The sequence below is a fragment of the Microplitis mediator genome, chromosome 7, assembly GCF_029852145.1.
Source record: "Microplitis mediator isolate UGA2020A chromosome 7, iyMicMedi2.1, whole genome shotgun sequence".
In the NCBI taxonomy this organism is placed as follows: Eukaryota; Metazoa; Arthropoda; class Insecta; order Hymenoptera; family Braconidae; genus Microplitis; species Microplitis mediator.
This window is the reverse complement of record NC_079975.1, coordinates 23,783,761-23,806,546: the sequence shown is the minus strand read 5'-3', so window position 1 is coordinate 23,806,546 and position 22,786 is coordinate 23,783,761. Positions and strand designations below refer to the sequence as shown.

The following is a 22,786-nucleotide window of genomic DNA, read 5'->3' as shown; positions in this document are numbered from 1 at the left end:
AGTTGTAATTTTTTTTAATAAAAATTATAAAAAAACGCCTTAAACAGTTAAAGTGAGCAACTAATGGTACTGAGCAAGTATAGGGGCATTTATCTTCATAAATACACATTTTATAAAAAAAATGAATATAACCTTTTTTGTCAAGAATTTAATTTCCTACAAAATTGTTCCTATGGTTTTTTCATTTAATCTGCATATTTCATGAGATATTAAAAAAAAAACCGCGATTGTATCGAAAAATGAACTTTGATCGTCCTGCCGCACGTCTTCTTTTTACTTAAAAAGAAAGAATCAAATTCCCCATGTCATTTTTCACTAAAAAGAAGCTTTTTATGGGCCGCCTGAGAAAATTTAATTTTTAACGACCACCCTATAGAGTATACATGAAGCAAAAAATACATTGGCCCGAACACATCTAATCTTAAAAATATTTACTGTAGTATTAAATTTGCATTATTTTTAATAAGATAAATTTAATGAGATAAATATTAAATATCCACTTGATTTTTAACGATTGTCAGAAAATACGAGTTCTCCAGTTTATTAAATCTATCGTGCAATTTTTTTTTTTTTATCAATTATTTTATATATATATACATATCATGTAAATATACAGAATATATTTTTCTCAACTTTGAATTAGAAAAATTTAATATCATTTTATTTATATTTTTTTTTATTAATCACAATTATTGTACAATATTTAATGTGAATAAAAGTGCAGTCATAAAACATTGCGATGCCAAAGATTTTATAATATTTATTTTTTTAAAAAATCTTTAACATTTTTCATTTTATTTTATTCGAGCCTTGTACTATGATTTTGTTGTTTATAAAAAAAAATTTACCAAATACCCGACTAGCAAATTATTGTTATACATTATTATTATCACTATTGTTATTATAATTATTGTTATTACGATTGTAAATATTCGTGTGAAAAAATTTTATTAAGATTTTTTATGTTTTTAATTCCACATTCGACGCCCGTGTAAAAAAAAAATTCTGGAAATGTTATGCGTGAGGATCTTTTTTGACTGGGAAAAAAAAACAAATAATTTTTTTGTGTTTTTCGTGTGGGAAAAATTTAGACCCAAATTATAAAAAAATGTCAGAAATAATAAAAAAAAATTTGTTTTTTGTAAACGAAAATAAAAGAAAAAATGATTTTTTTGGAGCGGTCTCAAGAAAAATTCAAATGAAAGTGTAAAAGTGCAAAAAAAATACGATATTTTTTTTTGTTTTGAAATTTCCAAAAGTAACAAAAAAGTCAATTATCTAAAATTTTTAATTTTAGTGACGTTTTGGAAAATTTTTTTTACATCGGCAGTAGTAGAACTTTTGTCAAAGCTTTGAAAAATTAAAAAATTTTAGTACTCAATTTTTAATTGAACATTTTTCCAGCTTTTTATAAAAAAAAAATTGAACTTTTAAATGCAATTTTTATAATTTCAGTTTATAAAAAGTAAAAATTTTTCGGTAAATATCAAAGTCAACAATTGATATTTTTCTCAAGCAAAAATTAAAAAAAAAAATAGTTTGTTTTTTTTGAATGAAAAATTTAGACCCGTTTTAAAAAAATGTCAAATAATAAAAAAAAAAATTTGTTTTTTGTAAACGAAAATGAAATAAAAAACGATTTTTTGCAGTGGTCTCAAAAATAATTCATCCAAAAGTGTAAATATGTGCAAAAAAATACGACAATAGTTTTTTTTGTAGTGAAATTTTCAAGAGTAACAAAAAAGTTCTTAATAATCCAAAATATTAAATTTGAGTGTGATGACTAATTTTTTCCTTAATTAATAAATATGACAATTAATGATTAATGATGTCAAATTTTTGATATTACGGCAAAAATATTGGTCATATTGAAAAAGTTTTCAAACAAAAGTTGTAGGAAATTTAATTTTCTAAAAAAAATGTCTCTTATAATTTTTCTTTAGGATTAATAAGGAAGCCGTAATTTCAAAATTAAGAATTTCATAATTAACAAAAATTTGAATCATTCATTATGAATCTTAATTTTGGAATTACGGTGAAAATATTGATCGTATGGAAAAATTATTTAAGTAAAAGTTGTTCAAAATTCAATTTTCTAAAAAAAATGTCTCTTATAATTTTTCCTTAGGATTAATAAGGAAGCCGTCATTTTAAAATTAAGATTTTCATAATTAACAAAAGTTTGAATCATTCATTATGAATCTTAATTTTTGAATTACGGTGAAAATATTGGTCGTATAAAAAAGTCATAAAAAAAGTTTTTTTAGAAAATTAAATTTCCTACAACTTTTGTTTGAAAACTTTTTTTATAAGATCAATATTTTCGCCGGAATATCAAACATTTGAACCATTCATTTCAAAATCAAGGCCAAAATCTTGTCCCTTGACGTTTTGGAACATTTTTGGAATAAATTTTTTTACATGAGCATCTTGAGTTAAATTCCTCGAAACTTTTAAAAATTATAAAAAAAATTTCAACTTTTCGAGAAAACGTTTTCCAAATAATTTTTGTAATTACAATTTACAAAAATTAAAAATTCATAACAAAAATAAAAGTCTACAATTTATATTTTTCTTAAGGAAAAATTTTCAAAAAAAAAAATAATCATAATAATAAATAAAACAAAAGTCAAAACAAATTTCCATGAATTTTAAATCTCCAGTTCCCTCAAAAATTCAACTCAAATCTTTTGATCCAAAATTTTTTTACACGAATATTATTATTAATAATTAATAGATATTCAATATTAATAATTACTCATTTATAATATTAATTATCTTTATTTCCGATAATTCTGAATCTTATCAATAACGGAAATTAAATCTTAATTCCCAGCTTTTTAAATCGTTTATATTCTCTAATAATTACTGTACCACTATCCATACTTAATTAATTAATCAATTAATTAATTACTTAATTAAATTAAATACCATTTACCGAACTCATATCTCAATCCCATTCAAATTCACTTAAATCCTCAATAGTCTCAATAATTAATTACATCAATTAATTAAAATTCATGCCAATTCGGACGCAAATATTCTTTACATTAATAATTACCGCGCACAAAATTTATCAAATTTTTCAAAATATTTTTTCTTTTTTGTATACGAAATTTTTTTTATAGGCCGATTAATATTTAATTTTTTTTTTTTTAATTATATTTAATTCTACAATGGATTTAAATTTTTTTATGAAAAATACTATACGGTACATACACAGTGACGTATATTTATTATTTTTATTAATTAATAACGACTGAATAAATTTTCGTCGCATATATTTTAATTATTTACAAAAAAAAAAATAATAATCAATTATTTTAAAGTATCGTCATAATTTTAAATGTCTAATTATTATTTTTTTTTTAATATTTATATATATATATGTATATATATAATATTAATTAATGTACATTACACTCACGCATCATTCAATCTCTTAAATTACTTATACAATTATTGTGTTTTTTTTTTTTTTAAATTTGTACTAAATTGTATTTTCAATAAATTTTTAGTTATTTTGCCAATTAGCCATAACTATTTTAATCTACACTATACAATTATCGAATCGACGGTACTCAATATAATTATTTTCAAAAAAATCTGCTCATTTTTTTTTTTTTTTTAAAAAACAACCAAAATTGTCATCAATTTTTTTTTTTAATTTTACTATACAAAAATTATTTATATAAAAAAATTACTCTAATTATTTCTATATATATATAAATATATATGTTGCACATTGTGGGTGTAATTAAAGACCCACATAATTACTAAAATGAATTAATGAAAATTATTTTACCGCAGCATCATAACAAAAAAATAAAACAATAAAATTTTTTTTGTTAACGCGATAGTGCATTTCTTATATTTATATATTAATATAAACAGCAATTAAATGTGATTGATTACGTAGCACCGCATATCTTAATATCACTTATTAGTATTTCAGGTGTCTTTTTATTATATTTTTTTATATATATTTACTGTAAATTGTTAAGTTTATTTATTAATAAGTCTATGGAAATATTATGGACCTAGTGCGATAAGCAACGGATAGTATTAAAAAAATATATATACATTATTTACAAGTTAATTACTATTACTAATGATAATTAATAATAATAATAATAATAATAAAATAGTATTTTTTTAAATTTAAATAGCCCATAGCTTTTAATTATTGCATTTAGATTGCATTGACTCGACTTATCAATGCAAGTCACCGTAAGAGCTAACTACGGTACTGATTAATTATTTTTTTTTTTATCAGTTATTATTGAAATAGTTTTAATTATGATTGTAATTATAGTTATAATTATAATTAAGTAAATGTTTAATTGTTTATATTTTTTTTAAGCAACGCCAGGCTGCAGTGTCAGTAGATATGTCGTGGGATCGTAGTATCCAGCGAGATAGTAGATGTCGTTGTTATCGTAAATGGTGAGATAACGATGGGGTTCTTTTCCCAACTTGGTTGTGTAATCTTGCAGTGGAAGTACCTCACATTTGTGAGATATTGTCTGGACGTCATTTTCATCCATGTGTGGCGATTCAAACAACGCGCCCTGCAATTGACAGTTTTAATTATTATAAATTACTATACGTTATGTAATACCGTATTTTCTAGACAGTTATTTTATGTAGGGGGTTCACTACCTTTAGAAATTATTCAATCAACTTTTTTTTGTTTATTTTATTACGACAAACAAAAAACTTAAAAAATTATGAATATTAATTTAATTTTTTGTGAATTGATTGCTAATTTTTTGAGTTTTTTTGTTAACTGTCGAATTTTAATATCAAGTTTTTGTCTTAATATTTTTTTTTTCTCTACTTATGTACTTACTAGGGCGTTTAAAAAAAAACAATTTTTTTTTTTCTCGGAACCAGGCTCAAAAGTTTCGTTTAGATGCAAAAATAGGCCTCTGAAAATATGAGTTCTTAATATTAATATGAAGGTTGTCCGCATCGCACTTTTCGATTTCCCATAAGAATAACACAGGAAATAAATTTTTTTTTCTTCTGATTTTTGAAACTAATGAAAGGTAAATTACATTGCAATGCCCATCAAATATTTTCGTAGAGAATTGAAGGCTCTACAAAAAAAGCCTCTTATCATTTTTTGATAAATCGATCTGTTCGAAAGTTATTGGAGCTGGAAGTCAAATTTATAGTAAATTTCGAGTTCTTTTTACTTTTCCAGCGAAACTATCAGTCTTATCAAAAAATTTCATAGGACCTTTTTTGTAGACAATTTTATTCCCTACAAATTATTTTCAGTGAAGTTCATTCAAATTCCGCATTGTTTTCTAGTTACTTTCATTTTAATGCCAAGCTCATAAAAATAATAGTCTTCTAATCGATTTTTAGAACTTGACGTTAAAATGAAAATAACTAGAAATCAATGCGGAATTTCAAAAAAGTTTATCAGATATAATTTGTAGGAAATAAAATTGTCTACAAAAAAGGTTCTGTAAAATTTTTTGATAAGTCTGATAGTTTTGCTGGAAAAGTAAAAAGATCTCGAAATTTACTGTAGATTTGACTTCCAGCTCCAATAACTTTCGAACAGGTAGATTTATCAAAAAATTATAGGATACTTTTTTTGTAGAGCGTTCAATTCTCTACAAAAATATTTGATGGACATTACAATGTAACTTACGGTTCATTAGTTTCAAAAATCAGAAGAGAAAAAAATTTTATTTCCTGTGTTATTCTTATGGGAAATCGAAAAGTGCGATGCGGACAACCTTAATATTAATATTAAGGGCTCATATTTTCAGAGGCCTATTTTTGCATCTAAACGAAACTTCTGAGCCTGGTTCCGAGAAAAAAAAATTGTTTTTTTTTAAACGCCCTAGTACTTACAGTAAATTAAAATTTAATTTTAATAATTTTTTCAGCTGACAAAAATATGATTAAAATTCTTTTCTTTTAATTATAAAAATAATTTGTAATTTATTTGCACATATTTATTGATCTTCAATAAATTAAAATATTTAAAATACTTCCGTAGTAAAAATTTTAAATAAATAATTTCCCTTCATTTAAAAATCGAGCTAAATATTTCTCTAAAATTTTTTTATTATATTTTATGTTTATTTAAAAATTTAAGTTTCTACCGAGGAGACTAAAAAAAATTTCTTTTACATTTAAATAAATTTTATGAAAGCAATTAAAATTGTATGACAAAAAAAATAGTCGCGGTAATTTTCACTTCCGGAATTACTCCGAGATTAAAAACTTTAAACCCCCGAGTGCCATACGGCATTTATTCGTACGAATAAAAAATAAAAAAGGTGATCAATCTTACCGGATACTTCAAGTTCGCAGGACAGCCAACAGTTTCCTCTGGATGATAAAACCACTTGACTTTGACAATCATATTTGAACTGGTGGTCTCCCACATCGACTCAATCTTTCCAATGTACGGCCGATCCGGTCGACCAGTCGACAGAAAAACGGCACTGTCTCCAATTTGTATCGTCTCAGTTCCCCGTTGTATTGCCTTGAAAAATTGTTTCTTAGCTCTGCCTTTAGCTCCAGGTCTTCTGTACCCTTTGCCAGCCCACCCCCAGAGCTGTCTCGCCGGCAAGAAAGCTGCCATTTTACTTCTACTCTCAACAGACTCTTGTCTTTCTCTCGCTTTCGTCTTCTTATCAGACTTTTTCTTGTCACTTTTCTCTTCAACCACCGGTTCCTCATCGACTTCTTGCACCTGTTCTTGCACTACTTCATTTTCAACCTCCGATTCTTCATTAATAAAATCTTTGCCAGCAGCTTCATTGGTAGCACCCCCACCCCCATCTCTGTCTCCATCCCCATCTCCATTTTTATCTCTATCTTTGTCTTCTTCATCTTCTTCTTCATCGGTCCTCAACCCAGAACAACTTTCCCCGCCACTAAAGTGACTGCTTTCATTGTGACTCGAATGATGCGCATGTTTATGTTTATGCTTACGATGTTTTCTATGCTTGTGCTTCCGATGTTCCTCGCAGCACTTGTGTCTTTTGTGTCTTTTCTTACCATCCTGTACTTGTTCAAGTCTCTTGAGCTTATCGCGTCGTCGTTTTTTCAATTTTTTACGCTCTCTATATTCATTAACGCTCTTCTCATCCAACTCTTTAGTATTATTCTCACTCTCAATCTTATCATTATCAACCAAACTCGAGGTCACTGCTGACACAGACTGATCCGAACGTTTGTCATCAGACATCGAAGTAAGTCTGCGTTTTTTCCCCAACGTTAGCAGCGGATTCGGATCGTACTCGACGACAGGATAATCAGGAAGCAGTAATCTAATGTCATCTAACGCAATCCTGCCGCTGTCGCCGTCATCAAATTCCACGCTTACGAATTTATCATCCAGGTCAGAGTCTGGCTCTGAAGATTCAACGGAAGTTCCGGGATAGAGACATCGGTACTGTTGGCTCCAGTAAGCGCAGAGTCTCGTACCCGGCAGCAATTCTTTAGTAGACGTCGGACAAATTTCGACGATTGCGTCCCGCAAAATTTCCTCGCGTGAATGAATATGAGGTCTGTTGCCTCTCTCCCCGTCCAACGTAATCGCATAAATATCTGGAGCTTGGACGGCACTTAGACGTCCAGCGTAAAATAATCCTCCCATTGCTGTCAGAACTCTCAGCTGATCGATTTCCAAGTGCGCTGACACGAGCTTACATTTATTTGCGATGCTTTCAACTTTTTCAGCCTTAGCCGCTTTCGCGCATTCTTTGCACTCCTTACAATCCGATGATTTTCTGCGTTTAGATTCTTTTTTGTCATGATCGCTGGACTTACGTCTCATCGGTGAAGAAGACGAGGACTTACGTTTCTTCTTCTTAGATTTTTCGTGATGCTCGAATTCATCTTTCTTATCTAAGTCATCAACATCCTCTTTAATTACCGACTGTTCCTCACTGGAAACATGAGGAAATTTATCAGCCACTTGGTTATTTATTTCCGCCTCGCACTTATCAGCAGCAGTATCAATTTCTGATACTTTGTCACCAGAATAATCCCATTCTTTATCATCATCCCACTCTTTTACTTTATGATTTTTAAACTTCGGCTTGAACTTGATAACCTGTTTCTCTAATTTACTGTCCTGACTTAACTTCGCTTTCTCAGCGATTATCGAACAGATAACATTTTTGTTATGCAGTGGCGTTTGTTTAATAGGTTTTACTTTCGCCTGATTTACTTTAGCTTTAGAATTTAACCCACATGCGGTCTTGCCATTTAATTTATTCGAATGCCGATTTTTCGAATTCACCAGGCAACTGACAAGCGAACTTTTACTCCGTGACTTTTTAGCAACAATCGTTTCCGTCAGATGACGAGCGCTCGTCGACGAGCACATCAATTTTTTCGGCCGTCCGACTTTGCGTTTCTTCGCGGAACTCGAGCTCCTGACAGTCGGCGACGAAGAAGAAGTGTCGTAATCAACCGGGTTTTTATTGTCGTCTTCAGGTTCGGAAAGGATTTTACTGACCGGTGATGACTCAGCAACTGGTACAGGTATCGATATACTGGGAATGCTGTCCAATAATTTAATATGACTTCTAGGCTCTGCTAGTTTTATCAAATTTTTATTAAACCTCGAGCTGTCATGCGATGAAATGTCATCGTATTGTTTCAATTTACCATCAAAATCATCCAGGTCTTGATCCAAAGGCGACGTCAGCAATTCATTTTGTTTATCTTTATATTTCTTCTTAATATCCGCGAGTCTTTCTCTCATACTGACCTCCACTGGACTTAAATTACCGTTACCTTTGTCATTAATCACCGATATTTTATTTTCGTCATTATCAGAATCAGTGCAGTCGTCATCGGCATCGTCAGCTTCCTCATAATTATCAGAATATTTATTTTTAATTACATCGTCACTCGCATCCTCATTGTTATCAAATGAATAAAACAAATCTTTACGCGGTTTCTTTGCATTGATTGCGTACGCATCGTCAACGGAGTGACGACGTTTTTCGCAACTTAATTTATTATCATTTTTATCGCTATCTTTATCATGATTACCCGTAACTTTAGCAAGATTTATTAACAGAACACCGGCATGAGAAATATCTTCAGCATTGTCATTATTTACCCCCTGTTTTGGTACATCGTCACCTACTTCTTCCATAAAACGTTGCTCTGCTAGCGCACAGAGTAAACCTAGAGGACTATCGACATTATTATTATTTTCTTGAGATCCTTTTACTTTTTGTTTTACCGGTGAATTTTCAATGTCAGAACTACTTGTATTGTCATTAGCATCTGGCTTTAAATGTTCTAATTGCGCAATACTGTTTGATAATAACTCAAGACCACTGAGGTCAACATTTGATTTTATTTTTCCCGTTTGATTATTTTTGTACTGCTGAAGAGTTTGTAAATTTTTTAAACCACCTGATGACTTAATATTTAATTTACATGATGCATCGTCATCATCAGTCATTTCTTCATCGGTATCTATTTTTGATGACAAATTTTTAGTTGTTTTTTCAGATATTGTGGGATTTACAATTTGCGATAATTTATCGTTATTATTATTTGATAAAATCGTATCTTTTTTTAAAGTATCGTCACTTTTATCAGGAATATCATCATTTTTAATTGAATTGCTATCAACATTTTCCGAAATCAATGACTCGGTTTCGTAAAAACGCAGAATATGTTTTTTTAACCCATTGTTTAGGGTACGGGGCAGGCAGCGACCGACTGATCTTACGACAGGTGTCGCTGTTGTTGCGGTGGTTAAATTATTAAAATTATTATCTATTTGTTCTTTGTCATTTGATTTAAAAGCTAATGAAGAATTGTCTTGCTGAGCAGCAGCCGCATTTTTCTTCAATTTTTCCACAACGTTTTCAATGCCCGCGTGAAATTTATCATTATTGTTATGTTTTTTATCATTACGATTTAATTTATCCGGAAGACTTTTATTATTATCATTAACTACTGGACATTCGTCATAATTATTTGATTTTATCGATTCTTCTTTGACTTTGAGGTTAGCGTGCTGATTAACTTCCTCGTCACAGTCAATTGAAGGCATGTCCAGAGATTTGCCGCTGATAAAAGTGTCATCAATGACTTTCTCACAAGGCGAACAACTTGAGTCAACTTGGTCTGAAGACTGCAGAAATTCAATGGAAGAACTGCTGGCTACTTTGCTATTTTTATTTACATCCTCAGTATCCTCAGTCTGCTCTGAAGTTACGAGGGTCGATGATACCGGCTGCTGATAATCTTTATCGGCATTCGCATCGTCAGTTACGTCGACATTGTCATCGATACTCAATTCCTCACACCGCAATTTTTCTTTATTAAACATCTCCTCAGAATATTGAGGCTTGCGATGCAACTCAACGGGATCTTTGCGGCGCCCAAAGAATTCCAAATTTTCATGGAAACTGTCGCAATTTTCTTCCGTTATTTCGATAACTCGTGACGGACGTCGACGTATCCGTTCTTCAATTACGGCTTCGTCGGCTGCTGGGTCGAATACATCGTCTTCTTCTGTTGACTTGCAGACTACGCTGTCTATCGCCTGGTCGATTGAACTGATGGCCTCAGTCTTGAGTAAATCTTTGGACAGAGGTGCGATCAAGGCTTTGTCGACTTTTGTTGTTTTCTTGTGGACATCTGAGGCTGGCTCGGTGATGCTGTTGAGTCGCGGTCGTTCGATACTTGAAGACACGATATCGAAATTTGTGAAATTTCCCGACGTTTGATGACACGAGGAAAATACTTGCTCTTGTTTGATGGGCAGCCCGTCGATTTCGATTGACGATTGATGATCGTCTTCAGTCTCAGGAGCGTCCGTTTGATTCGAAGCGTCTTGGACATTCAGCACATTATCAAGTGTTTCGATCGCGTGAGCTGGCATCACTTCCGGTGGGGGTGTTAAACATGACACTGGTGATGTTGCCTTTGAGATGAATGTATTCCGTTGCTAAAATTAACAAATTTTTAGTATTTATATATTCATTATTATTTCTTTAAAATTAATTTAGTATCAAGTAATATTTTTAAAATGAGATTTTTTTTCTATAGATTAAATTTATTAAATATAAATTATTTGATACACAGTTGGAAATTTTGTGTTAATTTAACACTGCGTTTGTGTTGATCTTTAACACAAATTTTTTGTTAAATAACTGAACACAAAATCTGTTATTTTGACAGAAAATTTGTGTTAATTTAACAGACTTTTCGTGTGGAATTTGAAAAAACTTTACTGACAATAATTTGTAGAGAATAAAATTGTCAACAAAAGAATCTCATAAAATTTTGTGATTTTGTTATAGTAATGAAGAAACACGTGGGAGTGTTTCGCTAAACAACACAAATTTTGTGTTAATTATCGAATAACACAAGAAATCTGTTACATTACAGATTTTCTAATCATTTAACATAAAAAATTAGTTAAAGTAAAATAACACACACGGTTAGTGTTGAATTAACAGATTTCTGTGTTGAAAATCAGCACAAAAAGTTTAACAGAATAATTTTTTAATACAAACACACAAAATTTCAAACTGTCTATTAGGGTGGGCCGAAAATCCACTTTTTCTAAATGTTTATTATTAAAACCAAAAATATTTTTCCTCGTACAAAAAAAAAAGTTTTCGGAAATCAAAAAAAATTTTAGGTCGATATCTTAGGCTCGCCAAATCCCGCTAAAGTTACAAGTTGTTTAAAATTTTTTTTCCAACACATTTTGATCGGAAATTTAATTCTCTACAAAAAAGGTCCTATAATAAAATTACGTAAAATTGATAGTTACTCAGATAATTGCAATTTTGCTCTAAAAAATGAAATTTTTCAAGATATTATTACTTTTTCAGGGTAAAAAATAAATTTTATCACCAAAATTTCGTAGGAAATTCAATTTTCTACAAAACAGACCTAATGAAAATTTATTCAAAGTTGATAGTTACAAAGATAGTACCAATTCTTGGTGAAAACCACCAAATAACGAGAAATGGGACTATCTAAACATAAAACTGCCAGTTTTTGATTAATTATAAATTTCAAGTTTTTACCAGAAGACCAATTTTGTAAGAAATTTGATTTTCCATGAAATTTATATGATAAAATTCATATTTTACCCTGAAAAAGTGATAATATCTTGAAAAATTATATTTTTTAGAACAAAATTGCAACTATCTCAGTAACTATCAACTTTACGTAATTTTATTATAGGACCTTTTTTGTAGAGAATTAAATTTCCGATCAAAATGGGTTGGAAAAAAAATTTTAAACTTCTAACTTTAGCGGGATTTGGCGAGCCTAAGATATGGACCTAAAATTTTTTTTGTTTTCCGAAAAACTTTTTTTTTGTACAAAGAAAAATATTTTTGGTATTCATAATGAAAATTCAAAAAAAGCGTATTTTCGGCCCACCCTACTGTCTATATTTATTTTATTCAAAAAAACGAACAAAAATCTCGTTTTAAATAATATTTAGATCATTGAATACAAACCTGCGTTCGACACTGCATTGATTCGGACTGACTGATTTGTACAAGAGCAGGAGCATGAGGATAATAGTGTAATGTTGTTAGAAGTGGAGTATCTGTTACCAATGAACCTGTCATTGTTGTTACCGTTTGTAAGGCTTTACTCGATTCTGCGGAAGCTGTTGAAACAAAAAATATCATTACCATTGTGTCTTTATTTTTAATAATCAGTTTTTTTTTATTGTAATAAAATTATTTTTGTTCCGTATTACTATTGTTTTTTTTTTTGCTTTAATAAATTCTCGCGTACGAATATCGAAAAATAAAAATAAATACAATACTCATATCCGATATAAAAAAAAAAATTACTGAAAGTTTTATACAAATAAATCGTTCCAATATTTGGTTACCTACAGTTTTTTTTATTTGTAATAAAATTTAAAACAAAATAATAACAGATGTTTATGTTTGTTTTTTATAAATATATGGATAAAATAACCGTATGAAAAATATGTTATACAAAACATATAGTCCCTGATCTTTTATATTGTTTTATATCTATATATATACGTGTGAACTAAAGGTATTTTAAATAAAATAATTTTTGAATATCTATCACAATGCAGTAAAAACACAAAATAACACTAAAGTTTTTAGATGAAAATTGGTAATAAAAATACGAAAAAAATAAATATGAAAAACTATTGTTTTATTAATTTGGTAGATTCTAAAATTGAATTTATACAATTGTTTGTAAAATCTACACGGAAAGAATTTTCGTATGAATATTGCCATGTTATTTATTCTAAAAATTACTCTAAATCGAGTAATCTTGGGCCATTACGACTTTTTACTTTCGAATTACGAAATTTTACTCTTTCAGTGAGTAAAAATCAATCAGATTAATTTTTACTCACAATTACGAGTAAAAATTACACCTAGCGGCTGTCTAAATAAATTCTCTCTAATTCAATTTTTACTCGTAGGTTATGATAAAAAGTTGATGATTCAATTTATAAAATTTATATTGAATTACAATAAAAATTACAATTAATAGGCTGAAATTTTCATAAAAAATCTAAAAATCATCTAATTGCTTTAGAATATGACTTAAAATAAATATTTTGAAAAAGAATAAAAAAAAAATTACTCTTATTGTGTTGAAAAAGAAAAGATACAAATTTTTTTTTAATTTTAAAATAAATATTAAGTTATAGAGAGATACAGAGATCGTCTTTTTTTCCAACCCTACGTTTGTGTGCGTAACATGTAAGTTGTCGCGAGCAAAATAAAAGACATTTAATTGAAGCCGATATTAACCGAAGATTAACGGAGACTACTGAAATATTACTCTGCAGTTTAGAGTAAAAATTACTTCCATAGATAAGAAAATTTATTTGAGTTATAGGCAGTTTTTCATCAAAAAGTTAATCGGTTTAAAAGAATGGTATATTGGGGAGCAAAAATTAATCGCATGGAGTAAAAATGAATAGATTAAGATGAGATATTCAAAATTATCGATTAAATATAAGACTTTTAAAAAATTACTCAGTAGTAGAGTAAAACATGGTCTAGAAACGTTAATATTTAAACAAAAAATATTAAATTTAAAACAAAAAATACCAATTTTTTACAACGGCCCAGGATTACTCAAAATTACAGAGTAATTTTTATCAAAAAATTCTTTCCGTGTACTATTTAAAATTTCAATTTTGATTAAAATTATCCTGTAATTCAAAAGAATCCTGAAACAATTTGTATTTTAGTTTTAAAGAATCAGAAATTTTTTTATAAAATTTTAAATCTTGTGGTTGAAAATTTTAAGCCTATTTTTGGTCTTCTAATAATTCTGGAAGGATCTACTCTAGAACTAAAATTTAATAAACAAAATAAATACAAACTCAAAATATTCTCTCTGTGGATTTTCTCAAATGAATATATAAATTATTGTCTACTAGTTTGAGTTATCATTTTAAATATTCTTCTATGGTTCGATAAAAAGTTAAATATTAAATCACATGAATACATAATATATACAGTATCAGAACAATGTCTCATATTTCTAACATTATTACGTTGGACTAGTTAAGATTCCGAAGAAAGTCAAAGTAATATAAGATACTTGATATTAAATTTCTTTGAACTTCATCTCAGGATAGTTCATATCATGAAAAAGAAAAAAAAACTTGACTTTGCTTAAAAATTCGAGCTATTCCAAGTCTTCTTTTGTACGATTTATTTGAACGTCTTAATTTACAAATAATGAATTATATACGTATTTTATAATAACGTACGTAAATTTTTTCAATAATTAAAATTTGATACTTAATTTGGACATTTTATTTAGTACCAGTTTTACCTCATTATACAATGAAGTTGGAGCTGTATATAGAAGAAACGATTCTTAGAATTCAGGTTTTCTCACTAAGAACATTTTAATCTCGAAACCCGCTATAAGACAGTTCATGTTTTTGTTTATTGATAAATAAATTGGTAATTTGTAGTCAACTTGTTTAAATTAAATAAAAATAATCAATGATACGTAATTAAATTATAAAATTGCTACTTAATTTTTTGTGACGGACGATGTAAAACAACCAAAAGGTAGATCCTTCGAGTTTTTTTTGTTTTAAAGAAGTAGTTTACTCAAAACATTTCTCATTATACATTACATTAAGTTAGCAAACAGCCACCCAACAACTTATGCACTATTTATAAAGCATATATTTTGGTTTGTCATCTTAAATGTCTTACCGAATAACTCGAATTACGAATTTAAATTTAATTAGACCAGAATTTGTTATTTAGCTGATCGCAAAATTTGATCCTTAAAAGTTACATGGGATCCAGAAGACCTTTGGCTTCTAAACTCAAAATATCTCAATAGCTATTCAATTTTTGAAAAAAGTACAAGATACCTTTTTTGTAGAGAATTTCAAGCACTACAAAAAAGATTCCTTGTAATTTTTTGTACAACTCAATATTTACGTCGATATTTCCGAAAAACTAATCATACTTTTTTTTGATAACTTCAAAATTTGATTCTACTTCTACTTGATCTACTAAAATAAATATATTTTTTGTGAAATCCAATCTGTTTATCGATCCTGTGTCAAAGTACATTTATTCCCCGATAAATTATCACAAGATTGAGTTCAAAATATTAAAAATTAACAAAATCATAGTAATTTTTATTCAAAATATCCCTTTTTGTCATCACTTTGTTTATAATTCAAAACTAAAATTTACGACAAAAATCAACCAAAAGTGACAGGGTTCTGTAGACCTAGTGGTTGTCATGATTTATACCGGAAGTGTAATCTTAGGGACTTAAATAAAGTAATTAGTCGAGAAAACATTCAGGAAATTTTGAACGAATTGAGGAAAGAGTCAAAATACGTTGTCTTATAACGAGGTCCGGCTGTTTGTTTACGTTATTTTATACCTGTAAAAGTATATAGTAATTTTACAATGCAATTCCAAATAATCTTACCGATAATAGTTGCATTTGGAGTGGCACAATCAGCTTCAATTTTAACAATAGGAACATTATTTTGCTGCTTCCGTTTGTTCTCTGTTAATACAAGTCTAGCACCATTGATATCACTGAGTAATTGGAGTGATGGTGGAGTTGTAGGCCCTGGTAATAATAACGGTGGAGCACCAATGTTTGGAGCACTATGAACTGATGGATAGTTTGGCCAAACCACTGCCTGTTGCATTTGTTCTGCTAATTATTTTATCAAATATCAATTTCAGTGATTTAAACTTTTTACAACAGTAGTAAATAATTAATTCAATGAATGTATGGTTGATTTCAAATTAAAATTACCAAACAATAGTATGAATATACATCGCGTCACTAATTCCAAAAAGACATATTTTTATAGGCCTTTTTGGTTTTGGTCACTAAGTTTAAAACTAAAAAAGCGTATGGTTTTTTTTATTGCTAATTATATTGTAGACTTAGCTACAGCTGAAAATTTGGAAAACAAAATTTTGAAAGCTAAAAGAGCGCATAGTTTAAGCTACAAAATAAGTCCACAAGACGATTAGCAATGAAAAAAAAATTTGTAGGCTTTTTTGGCTTTAGTTTCCTAAAGCCAAAAGGATGTATAAAAATATGTCTTTTTGGAACTAGTCACGCAAAAGTTTCATCTAGATATGAAAGTACGCATGTGAAAATTGGAGCTCTTAATATTAACATGAAGAGGTTTCGCATCGCAATTTTCTATTTTCCTTTTAACTAGCTGATGATGCGTCGTAAAAAAAATCTACAGACATAGTTTCTAGGGAATTGAATGCTCTACAAAAAAAGTCTCTTCTCATTTTTTGATAAATCCATCCGTTCAAAAGTTATTGGAGCTGGAAGTCGAATTTATAGTAAATTTTGATATCTTTTTACTTTTCCAGCGAAACTATCAGACTTATCACAAAATGTCATAGAATCTTTTTTGTAGACAATTTTATTCCCTACAAATTATTTCTGATTAAGTTTTTTCTAATTCCGCATTGTTTTCTAGTTATTCCTATTTTAATGTCAAGCTTGGAAATCGATCAGAATACTACTTTTTTTAAAAGAACAGGCATTAAATTGAAAATATCTAGATAACCATGCGAAATTGCACCCGTATTTTACCCTCACTATGGTATTTTGTCCGATAACTACTGCATTGACGGTCAAATGAGAAAAGTTTGTATGTAACTTTATCCTCAATTGGCCCTGCACAACCTCACCAGTTAGTTATTTGAGGTCGAGGTAAGGGTGAAAATTTCTACTCGGGTACTCATACTAAAAAGTGCATCACAAGTTCATGTATATTATATTGTTTTGAAATCATATCATACCAGCTGCATGGATGAGTAAAAGATGACCACTCGTCGGATCTCGAACTAATTGAAGGCCACCTTGTAAACCAACACCGAGCTGTGGAAATCCAACGGGTTCCAAAGAAGGCATTGCTGCTAGACAAACAAAAATTTCATGGATATTTATAAAAATCCATTAAATTTAACACAAAGATCTCATTATGTCCAGAAAGACATTACGTTAATTAATAATTGAAATAAACCAGGACTTAAATAGACATCATTGTTAATTTTATAAAAATGTTGTACTCGGTCATAATCCAAAAATAGACTAAGCTGAATAAAACATTAAGCTGAATCGAACACAAGATCTATTGAAATAAAAATAAAAATAAAAAAAAAGTTGTAAAAACGATTAACAGATAAGGCAGTCTTGAAAATATGATATCATCACATAGAAAGATATAAAATTACCTGTGGTGGGGTATTGCCATAGTGTTGGAGGCCATGTGCCCGGCGCACTTGGTCCAATGTTGCTGAGGCCCGAATTTAGGGTAGCACTGAGAGAGGGTGCCAAAGCAGCACCCGAGGGAATGGCGAGATGGGCAGGACGATCTTCCCCACCAGTGCCACAATGAACAAGAGTTGCGCCGCCCATCGCCATGGCCGTGGTCGAACCTGTAAAAAGATCCAGCCCATCTGTCAGTCGATACGCTAAAATTGCCATGACTTTCCCCTGACACCCACACGTCGATATACTGCCTCTCGCTCTATACTGATTCTTTACTTAATATACTAAACATACATACATAGATAGATATCCACATTCATATACATATACATACACACATATACATAAATATATAAACATGAACAATACGATACGAGCCTCACTATTTGATATGTTCCTACTGACTCCACAATTTAACTCCTTTCTGCCACTTGGTGCGGCCTCGCTTCTCTCTCTCTCTCTACATATATATATGTATATATGTATGTGCTATTGCTAAGCTATATTGTATACATGCCGCGTCATTCAGTGAATGTTAGCCGCTCTTTCTTTCTCCGTGGCAGAGGCAAACATGGTTGAGTCCGCAAAATCAAACTACAGATATAGTCATGCTGCAGAGAGGAGCGGCCTCACACTTTATTTTTTCCTACGATATATATGCGAATCTACGCGATTACTTAAACATCATAAATAAACCAATTATGTCTCTTTATGGACTCAGTAAAAAAGGATTTCTTGGCCAAGGGAGGAAAGTAGGGTATTACAACCCTAGTGTGTAATGGCCTACCCGAGCCGAAGACGAAGAAGGCAAAAACGTGGATTGGAACGTGTCCTATCTGTTCTAGGGTGCTTCAAAAAAAAACTTTAATTTTTTTTTTTTGCTCTTACCCCCTAAAACGTTAGTGGTTGCCGAGAAAAAAATCCTCCCAAAAGATGGGCTCTCTAGCTCAACTCTACACAGAAAAAAAGGATTTCTTGGCGCAAAAAATTTTTTCTTGTTCTAAGAAAATTTTTACTTGACCCAAGAAATTTTTTGTATTATAAAGTGAAAACAAAACTTTTCTTAGGATAAGAAAAAATTTTCTCGGAACAAGAAAAAAATTTTTTAGGCGAGAAAAAAATTCTTGAGCCAAGAAAAATTTTTGTCTTTAATTCATAATACAAAATATTTCTTGCGCCAAGAAATTCTTTTTTTCGGTGTAGAGGTCGCTATTTTAATTTTAATTTCCCATCTGATTAACATGTAAAAATTTATTTTTTCATTCAAAGTGTAATTACTCGTACGCTGCTCAATATTTTTCAAATTTATACACAGACCTTTAAAGCTGAGTCCTCAAGCTTTCCAAAACTCTATGACAAGTCATAATTACAATTATTCAAATGTTAATTGAAGCTATCTGAAAGGTATCGATTTTGTATTTCAAAATGAAATTGTTAATTTTCAATTTTTTTTTGCTAGCTTCAATTAGGGATAATTATGACTTGTCATAGGGTTTTGGAAAGCTTGAGAAATCAACTTTGAAGATCTATGTATAAATTTGAAAAATATTGAGCAGCGTACGAGTAATTACACTTTGAATAAAAAAATTAATTTTTACATATTAATCAGATGGGAAATTAAAATTAAAATAGCGACCTCTAGAGTTGAGCTAGAGAGCCCATCTTTTGGGAGGATTTTTTTCTCGGCAACCACTAACGTTTTAGGGGGTAAAATAAAAAAAAAATTAAAGTTTTTTTTGAAGCACCCTAATCTGTACACGTAGAATAAGAGTGGAAAAATTAAATGTATATCCAAAATTCATCACAGTTTCAAATATCAGCAAAGGCCTTCTATGGTATGCAATGTACTAATTAACAGTGATCAGGTTTAAGTCTGTTCACTGATCGGATTTTATTTAAGGATGTACGAGCACTGAGCACTGTAGTTTCAAAAAGATTTTATTTCTATATCTGGATCCAAATGCATATAAATCGATTATGAAACTTTGAGGGAAGACTATCAAAGTATTCAATTAATCATTCGCCTTCAAACATTGTGATTTAATACATTGGTCTTATGAACTAACCTCCAAATCTTGACTCATTTTGATATTTTTTCGTCTTAAATATAAAAGATGAATAAAAAGAAACTATGGAATTAAAAGAAAATTCATTAATGATTATTTTAGATAAAAAATAATCATATTCAACCGAACTAATTAATAAGTTATAGGTAAAATTAAATTAAATGCAGCCATAAGTCTATACTAAATGTATAACTATATATTCTTAAATATCACGTGACTATGGCTCTCCCTTTACTGCGCGCAGCTACTGCCTATCCCCACTCTGATACCCTGCCCGTACATCCTTAGGCCAAAAAAATATATTTTGGACATTTTCAAATATCAACAGACCGCCTAAGGACAGTATATATTTTAAAAAACATTATATAGAATAATTATTTCGTATTAAATGAATTTAATTAAAAATATGATTTCTGATAAATTGAATTTAAAATTTACGTTTTATCTTGAAATCTATTAAAATCTAATAATTAGATAAAATTTCCACTGGAATCAATTAATCAATTTGATTGTTTTTCTTGACTCAATTTATAAAAAAAACTTTTTTTTTTATTTCCTGTTTTGAGAATAAAAAATTGATTGAATAATGAATTATTTCTCTTATTGTAAAAACAAAAATATATCATAGTTTTTATAAATATATTCTCATCAGCTCTGTTTCATAGTACTACGTTTGCCCTCGTTAATATTCCGACTCGACATTTATCCTGAGCGGTCTCTGCGTTACTGCGCGTTGCGTTTTGCCTCGGGAATTCCGATGACTCTCCCCTGTCCGATGGCATTAATGAAAACAGCATAGTATCGAGTACCGTTTATCCGCAACACTATATTCCTGGCATACTATATGTACAATAGGATTCAAGATAAAGAATATATCGCGAATGATATTACAGATATGTATATTAGTCTATAACTTTCTTTATACACGCAGATAATTTTACGGTATTTTTTTCATCAAAAATTTATAGAAAAATTACTATACAGAGTAACATGAGGACAGTATGGAATTATTGTTTACCTAATAAATTTTACTATGCAGTTGGTATAAATTTCATCTGTTGCTATGTATTTTAAAAATTTCTACGTTATCGGTAATTTGTACAACAATTCCATACTGTCCTCATGTTACTATGACATAGTAATTTTTCTATAAATTTTTGATGAAAAAAATACCGTAAAATTCTCTGCGTATACATCATACATGTATGTATGTGTATGTAATAATTTATGATAAATTTGTTTAAACATTTCGAATTTTTATTATTTTTCTCATTAAATCATTGAATATTTCAAATATGCTAAGAATTATTCTGCTTTTATTTGACAGTTTTCATCCATGATTTTAATTGAAATTATACACAGAAAAAAAAGATTTCTTGGTGCAAGAAAAATTTGTTATTAAGAATTGAAGACAAAAATTTTCTTACAACTAGAAATCTTTTTTTTTGTGTATTTATATAAAAATATATATAATACTAATGAAATTGTAAAAAAAATACTTTCACGAAAAAAAAAAGTTAATAAATAAGAATGATGGAATTTTAGGTCAATTCAATATAAATTTTTAATTTCATTACTGTCAACATCGATGATCTATAGATATATACATAGTATGTATATATTAAAATCACAATAAAACCAAAAAGATAAAAAGTAATTTAACTTAACTCTTATTGGATTGGCTTTAGATGATTATAGAGTAGAAACTTTGTGAAAATAATCATTATTAAAATTATTCTCCAGCCTAGATTCACGAACGTCAGTTAATCTAACTGCAGGTTTAAATTAACTGCTGGTTATATAGATACCAATAGTTGTTACATGTGTAATTTGTAAAATATACAAATCACTATAAAGCAGCAAAGATATAATTATATATGATATTTGTAACCAGTGCTAGTGAAGGATTTTTGATTTAAATGAATTTAATTAGCCACCAAAGTTGAAAACTTCAAAAGCAAAATTTGAGATCTTTCCTAAAATTTCAACCCCGACTAATTTTTTTTTCAAAAATTTTCATTTACTGTACACTCAGCAAAAAAATATAGTCTATATGTTCACTTATGATCATATGTCATCATATATGATCAGACATAGCCAAATCTTATATATAAGCACTTCCGGCTGATTCAATAAAATTTTTCTCGTTAAAAGTATTTTTTTCCTCAGCATATACTTTCTTTCCTTGTATTTTTTTACTCAGTGTCATAAAGATACAGTAGCATTCACTTCTCTGTGAATGTGAGAAAGAGAATGACTCCAAATTGATAACATTGATAGTTAATCAGAATTTGACAGGGGTTATCAGATATTTTCGGCTGAGTTTTTCTCAGAAACAAAATCTCTAAATACAAACTACAGACTACAAATTGATGCATTATACACTGTAAAAAATTAGCGGAGTAAATCCGGAATGAATGCTGAGTAGATGACTGTCTATTTATTCAATTCCGCAGTGAATGCGGATTTAAATTAAATTCACATCACTCCGTAATAACTCCGTTGAAAAAACAAACTCCTTATTTACTCCGAAGGCAGAGTGATTTTTTTTAAACAAATGATGAATTGCGAATTAGAGGTTATAGGATCATTAAATAAAACACCAGGAAATCTAATTATTTCTTGCGACGTTTCGTGCACTATATTTGCACTTCATCAGGCAATCTAAGGTAAGAACAAAAATATCATACAGCTTATAGACAAGTTCAAACATTATTACATGTAAATAAACATTCATACCATAATACAAGTATCCCGGCATCGTCTACTTGATACTATATTTCTTGTCATACCTCATGAGTACAGTACGGTAAACAAATTAGTCAAAAATTAATATACTAATTAATTAATTCAATCAAGTGAGCTATTAAAAAACTAACATCAAAATTGTACAGTTGAGTTGTAGTGGTCTAATATCAACTTCGCTA

The 22,786-nt window shown here is 29.4% G+C and overlaps 1 protein-coding gene across 7 annotated transcripts in view; it reads right to left on the bottom strand.

The window, feature by feature from the left end:
• Nucleotides 1-3,319: 3,319 nt before the first annotated feature.
• Nucleotides 3,320-22,786, bottom strand: part of LOC130670856 (uncharacterized) — a 103,383-nt gene continuing 83,916 nt past the window's right edge. For 3 of the 7 annotated variants that reach the window (XM_057474436.1, XM_057474441.1, XM_057474440.1), the window contains 6 exons: nucleotides 17,757-17,960; nucleotides 17,322-17,438; nucleotides 15,967-16,203; nucleotides 12,498-12,652; nucleotides 6,320-10,963; nucleotides 3,321-4,571 (listed from right to left, as the gene is read on the bottom strand). In XM_057474436.1, coding sequence (XP_057330419.1) covers nucleotides 4,359-4,571; nucleotides 6,320-10,963; nucleotides 12,498-12,652; nucleotides 15,967-16,203; nucleotides 17,322-17,438; nucleotides 17,757-17,960 — 5,570 coding nt within the window. In that variant the 3' untranslated portion in view covers nucleotides 3,321-4,358. Of the gene's footprint in view, nucleotides 4,572-6,319; nucleotides 10,964-12,497; nucleotides 12,653-15,966; nucleotides 16,204-17,321; nucleotides 17,439-17,756; nucleotides 17,961-22,786 lie in introns of all 7 variants that reach the window. The other 4 variants (XM_057474438.1, XM_057474439.1, XM_057474437.1 and 1 more) reach the window with 4 other exon arrangements.